This window comes from Cyprinus carpio, chromosome B19 (genome assembly GCF_018340385.1).
Source record: "Cyprinus carpio isolate SPL01 chromosome B19, ASM1834038v1, whole genome shotgun sequence".
NCBI classification, from domain to species: domain Eukaryota; kingdom Metazoa; phylum Chordata; class Actinopteri; order Cypriniformes; family Cyprinidae; genus Cyprinus; species Cyprinus carpio.
Window position 1 is genome coordinate 5389235 of NC_056615.1, and position 6604 is coordinate 5395838.

General features: G+C 35.7%; 1 protein-coding gene across 4 annotated transcripts in view; it reads left to right on the plus strand.

The window, feature by feature from the left end:
• The window catches only part of sept7a (septin 7a), a 44130-nt gene extending 37982 nt beyond the window's left edge, over positions 1 to 6148 (plus strand). For 2 of the 4 annotated variants that reach the window (XM_042745731.1, XM_042745730.1), the window contains exons 10-15: positions 713 to 764; positions 1091 to 1216; positions 1694 to 1714; positions 3497 to 3632; positions 3726 to 3871; positions 5190 to 6148. In XM_042745731.1, coding sequence (XP_042601665.1) covers positions 713 to 764; positions 1091 to 1216; positions 1694 to 1714; positions 3497 to 3632; positions 3726 to 3871; positions 5190 to 5226 — 518 coding nt within the window. In that variant the 3' untranslated portion in view covers positions 5227 to 6148. The remainder of the gene's footprint in view (positions 1 to 712; positions 765 to 1090; positions 1217 to 1693; positions 1715 to 3496; positions 3633 to 3725; positions 3872 to 5189) is intronic. The other 2 variants (XM_042745734.1, XM_042745733.1) reach the window with 1 other exon arrangement.
• Positions 6149 to 6604: the final 456 nt, after the last annotated feature.

A 6604-nucleotide genomic window follows, 5' to 3' on the forward strand; every position in this document is an offset into this window, starting at 1 on the left:
TTCCTATGGACCCTGAACTGCAGTGTCCAAACTCTAGTTATTAAAGCATCTTGCTTGGTTTCATTTTTACTTAATTTTTTTTGGTTTCATTAAGCAGTTTTTATTTAGTAATTTTTGTTTACTTGGCTTAGTTTTTGTTTTGTTTTCAACAAGCAGGTTATTTTGCTTTAGCTTAGTTTGATTTGTGTGTGGAGTTTTTTGTTGTTGTTTTGTGCAATTGATTTTGTTTTCAACTAGGTTATTTTTGTTTACATTTCTTGTTTAGCTTAGTTTTTTGTTTGTTTGTTTTTTTGTTTAAATTTTTTTTTTTTTTTTAACAAGTAGGTTATTTTTGTTTGGTTCAGCTTAGTTTTTATTTATTTATTTATTTATTTGGGCGTAATTGATATTAGTTTTTTTATACAGGTTATTTTTGTTTAGCTTAGCTTACTCAAAGCCCGTTTAAGGCAAGTCATGTCACTCGGCAGCCATCTTTGAAACGCCTCTCGGGCCAACAAAACCCACTGTCTGATATCATAAAAGTAAAAGTGATTATGTATGATTAATAGTACGTATTTTTTATATTGCAAAGTTATTAACTCAAAGTATCTTTTTTTTAAATTGTAGTCATCTTTAACTGCAGGATGGAAGAAGTGGATATTATAGTGTAATGTTGTTGCAGTTTCTTGATTCACTTTTAATACATTGGTTTTGTTGTTGTTGTTGTTTTCAGTGGAGAATGGGGAGCACTGTGACTTCACAATCCTTCGAAACATGCTCATCAGGTACATAACTGTGTTTCTATAAGGTTTTTAGTTGTTTTTCTAATGTGATTTAAATGACCTGTTTAGTATGTGAATATATGTTAAAATGCAATTGTCTTCAGTGTCACATGAGCCTTCAGAAATCATTCTAATATGCTGATCTGCTGCTCAAGAAACATTTATTACTATTAATGCTGAAAACAGTTGTGCTGCTTCATATTTTTGTGGAAGCCATGATTAATAGAAAGAACAACATTTATGTAAAATAGCATTTTAAATGTCTTTAATGTCTGAGATGGACATGCTGTGGTATAAATCTGTCATTTATTTGTTGTCTTCAATCACAGAACTCACATGCAGGACCTGAAGGACGTGACCAACAACGTCCATTATGAGAACTATCGCAGCAGGAAACTGGCCGCTGTCACTTACAACGGCGTCGACAACAACAAAAACAAAGGCCAACTCACAAAGTAAGTGTTTTTCACCAATACAGGCTCCAGAGCCTTTTTAAGCCTTACTTTGAGTGTACACAAACATGACCGAGACGGTTTACTGATGTCAGTTTACTGTACATGAAGCAGATATCTGTGGTTATAACATGCCGATAAAGGATCATTGTGTAAAGACGCCTAATCCTGGATCCCACAGCTAGACTGACACATGCTAATAATGCTAAAGTCAGCGCGGTGATACATCCAGGCTTCCTAACAGCCACAGCGGTTCATCCTCAGCACAAACCTGGCACTAACCCTCAAATACAGTCCAAACGCTGGCTAACAGCCATTCACTTCCACCAGCACACGTGTACGGCTCTGTCTGAAGAGCCCCCATTTTAACCAACGCATAAGAGCGGCCAAAACTACATGATTCAGCTGCTAACGTTATTTTTTTTTTCTAACACATGATGCAGTGTGAGCATGCTAAGTGTGTGTGTTTTTTGATTTTAGACCTGACACAGTTGAAGGCATGTAAGTGTCGTGATCAAGTTCACATTTGTCTCGTCCTCTCTCCTCTGCTCTCTGTTTTCCCCTCTGTCTCCTCGTCTGTTCACGTTCGGAGTCGGGCGTCCTGCTCAGTGTCCTTAGCGCGTGTAACTTCAGATCCAGCTTTGTGAAGGATCATTGCCAAACTGCTGATCTGTAGCACTTTACCTTAGATGTGTAAAGACGTTTATCTTGCTTTCTGTTCGCTGGAAGACTCTTAAGAAGAAGTTTCTTAAGAAGTGAGGCAATTCAGGACGTGTTCTTTGTAAACTGTTTTCAATGCTGCCTGACAGGAGAAAAAGCTTGTACATACCAAAGTTTTGAAATAATGAACACTTTCACACAGAAACCTTGAACTTCAGTTATCAAATGTTTATTATTTTTAAATGAGTAGATCATTTTTGTTTTTTTGAGTTGAGTTTGTTTTCTTGTTTTGTGGAGTGCAGGTGTTTTTATTTTTTTTTCGTTTCTTTTGTTTTTGATGTTTTGTTTGGTGAGTAGGGGCTTGTTTCATAAAGCAAGTTTACCAAATAAGCCAGGTTTATTTCAGAAAGTCTGGCTTATTTTTAGTTGATTTGATTCAAAATAAGTCAGACTAACTGAAATAAGCCTGGCTTATTTGGTAAACTTTCTTTTAGGAAACAGGCCACTGGTCATTTTTGTTAGTTTGGTTTTGTTTTTTTGTTTGTTTTTGCTTTAGTTGAACCTGAAACCTGAACGTTGAACGCATTTACAAGGCACAAAAACCCCCCGCTGCTGCCATGAAGTTTGAGAAGACAGCTGCAAGAAAATGTCTTATTATTTTTAATGCAATGCAATCAACTGAATATAATTTATGTATGTATGCTCAGAAAGAGCGTTAAAGATAACATGCAAGTTTAGAAATTCTTTAAAGCTTTATATATGCTAAAGCTTGCATTTATATTCATTTGAATATTTATTGTAAAAATGTCATTGCTTATATGTAATTAATTAAGGATAGAATCAATACAATTCATATAAATATAATGAAAATTTGCAGCAGCAAAAGCTGGGCAATTTTGGCAGAGAAAACTTTAAAAAAAAGATCCATCTTAAACTCAAAAATGCTAAAAAAAAAAAAAAAAAAAACTTTTTTGTTTGGTTTGTTTTCTACTTGATTTTATTTGAGTAGGACATTTTTGTTTTGATTTTTGCTTAGTTTTATTTTGTTTTGTTTGATCTGGCTTTTGTTTATTATTTGTTTTGGTTTATCTTTCTTTTTGCATTAAAACATGCAAAAACATGCATCATTTTTTTTTTTTTCCATGAGAGTAATGGTAATCTGCTTCAAACTCAGTGTGAATCATTTTTTGCTCTACACTGCTCCCTAAACCTTTGCTCCAGACTGTATATTCTCATCAGGCTTGGTATGTACAGGCTTTCAGTTCTCCATAATCCAGCTCCAGATTATCTGTTTATAATCTTGACTGCTTAATTAGCAGTAATTGTCATGTAATAGTCTGGTTAATTTGCTTTGATGTTTGACGTTGTCTTGGTGCTATATGTGAGCAGTGTTGATCTTGCTGCTGCACACTAACACCGCTGCAGTACAGCTTACTAACTCAGCCTCAGTGCACTGGGTCCTCAAGTCTTCCCAGCAGGGTCCTCTCCTCCCTACTGCTCCTGCATCACGGGTTTATTTGTCTCTGAAACTCAATCAGGCTCTTTGAGTAAACCGTCTAATCAGTGTGTGTTGTGCATCCGCCCGTGCGATGCTCTTGCTCGTGTGTGTGTGGATGTGAACAGGAGCCCCTTGGCACAGATGGAGGAGGAGAGGAGAGAACATGTGACGAAGATGAAGAAGATGGAGATGGAGATGGAGCAGGTGTTTGAGATGAAGGTCAAGGAGAAGATCCAGAAACTCAAAGACTCTGAGGCAGAGGTACCACCAGCAATCACCAACAATTAACTGAAGGCTGTGCATTCTTCATAAATGGTTGTTATTGAATCTGCTGCTGTGGTTTGGTCTGTGCAGCTGCAGCGGCGTCATGAACAGATGAGGAAGAACCTGGAGGCCCAGCACAAGGAGCTGGAGGAGAAGAGACGTCAGCTGGAGGAGGAGAAGGTCAGCTGGGAGGCCCAGCAGCGCATGCTGGAGCAGCAGAAGCTGGACGCTTCCAGGTACACACACGTTAACAAAGACACACCAGAGGTCTGCTGATAAACCTAGTGAGAACTGCATATGCATCCTTTATGATTAAGGAAACCCCAGAATGCATTGCATCAAGCTAAGTGGTAGTAGTAGTGTTTTATTTAATCCTAAAAGACCCAACTTTATGCATCTTCTGCAAGACCCGCCTCTATCATTAAACATATTTTATTGGACTGTCCCGGTTTTAATGCAAGTAAAAAACTTTTTTTATGAAGTACACTCACTCAGGGACTTGTTTAGTAAGATTTAACCTGATTTTCTTTTTTTTTCATTCTATGTTAATTGAAAAAATCTTGTCTGATTTTTGGTTTTATTTTGTGTTTGTGACTCTTCCAACTGCAAGTTTTTTGCATTGAAGGCAATAAAAAATTACTCCTACTACTCATCAAAGTTAAGAATAAATGTGTATATAATCATTTTATAATTGTGAAATTATTTAATTGTTAAAAATGTACTACAGTTTAAAATATATATTTATCTGATTTATTTATGTTAAAATGTAATTTATTCCTGTGATATAAAGCTGTATTTTCAGCATCATTACTGCAGTCTTCAGTGTCACATGATCTTTAGAAATCACTCTGATATACTGATTTGCTGCTTAATTATTATTGGTGCCCAGTTATTAATAATTATTATTATTTTCAATGTTTTTGGCTGCTTAATACTTGTTCAGGATTCTTTGAATAGAAAGTTGATGAGCAGCATTTATCTGAAAAAGAAATCTTTTGTAACATTATAAATGTCTTTACTGTCACTTTCGGTCAATTTAATGTGTCTTTGCTGAATGAAATTATTATTATTATTATTATTAATTTGAGAAGTTGCGTTTGACAGTTTCCATAAAAATATTAAACCAATAAATAATTGTAGATAATAAAAAAATAAAATGCACATTTGATTTTTTTAAAGAAATTGTAATTTCCACAAAAATATATAGCAGCGCAGCTGTTTTCAACATTGATAATAATCAGAAATGTTTATTGAGCAGCAAATCAGAATATTAGAATGATTTCTGAAGGATCATGTGATGCTGAAAATTCAGCTTTGAGCACAGGAATAATGTGAATATATTCATATAGAAAACAGCTATTTTAAACTGTACTATTTCATACTATAATAATGCACATTTTTTATTTATTTAAATATTTTATTTCAAACGTTTGACCAGTAATGTAATTTAAAAGGTTGTATAATCATTTACAATCATATTTCAGTGTGTTATAAAGTGTGCCTGTCAGTGTTTATTTCCTCTAATTTCCATTTTTCTTATTTTCAATCCTAAAGGACCTTGGAAAAGAACAAAAAGAAGAAGATCTTTTAAACCACTCGGACCATCAACACATCCAAGTTGCCAATGAAACCAGCCGGGACCCTCAGTCAGTCTGTCGACCAAAACCATACGTTTATATAAAGCCCTATGCTTTTGTTTTATCTCATTAGTTTTTTTTATGGGGACGTTGTGTCTCTGCGCGCCTCTCTGACCTGAAACACTCATCTCTGTCCACCCATTAGGCTCTTCTTCCACATCTAAAGCATCGGCTCATTCACCAGACCTCACAGAAACTGAGAGCGCCTGATCTAAAACAATCAAACTGCTCCGAGATATGCAATATTGTTAGGATTATGAATTTGTAAAGCGTCAAATTCCCCTCCTGCACCGTGTGTTTGTTTAGTGTTTTTAGATCCGAGGTCACTTCCTCCTCCTCTCAATAAAGGCTGAATCTTACCTCAGGCATTTCTGGCCTTTAAACAACGAGCTTTTTGTGGCTTCTTCTTTTCCCCTTCCCGAAATGTTAAGCTCTTCCAATATTTGTGTCATTTAAATTATTTAGCCATGGACCTTAGCCATTCGTGAGATGTGTTTTTCAGTTACTATAATTTTGTCAGTTTGTTTCTCATATAAAGTTCCAGTTCACTGTTTTATTGCTTGTGCATCTACACATCCTTTATGAATGTCACATGATTTGTCCATGGATCGACATTATGCAATAGAGGACTCATGCCACACGTGATGAGGCGTTTGTGAGAGATCTCCGCGTGTAAACTGATTCAGGAACAGTGAGCTGGCGTTCTTGGCCAGTTGATGTGTGTTTTAATCTCTTTAGGCACGAGTTCCCATCAGAGCTGGCCACGCTTAGCTCTCGGTCATGTACTTCTGCAACTTTTTTATCAATTTGTTTCACTTTGTTTTGCTTTTTCATTTTTATTGTACAAAGTCACAAAATAAAGTTGTGATGATGCCATTTGAATTGTTGGAGTTATTTTGTTTGCTGCTTGTCAAGACTAAAGATATGTTGACAGCTGTATGTAGTTGTAACTGATGCTTACGGGAGAAATACAATGCTGGGCTATTGATGTTTATTGTATGTGCGTTGCATTTCATTCGGAGGAGTCAGAGGTATTGTGGTCATTGACAACAGTGAATGCAGCTTTATAAAGGCCAGGACATGACGTGTCTCGTTCAGGAACAGGTTTGACAGGAAGGGGGCAGCAAATACTGCTTGAAATGTAGGTGAGCTGCCTCTTCAACTTTACATTCATTATGATCGAATTTTTGAAAGTTAAAGTTAAATAAAAGTTAAATATTAGACTTTTGGAGAAATGTCTTAAATCAACTCTCAATTTGAATTTATTTGTATATACAAACTACTTTCAGAGTTTGTTAGGTTTTGTTTTGTGTTTTGTTTAATTTTCAGCAA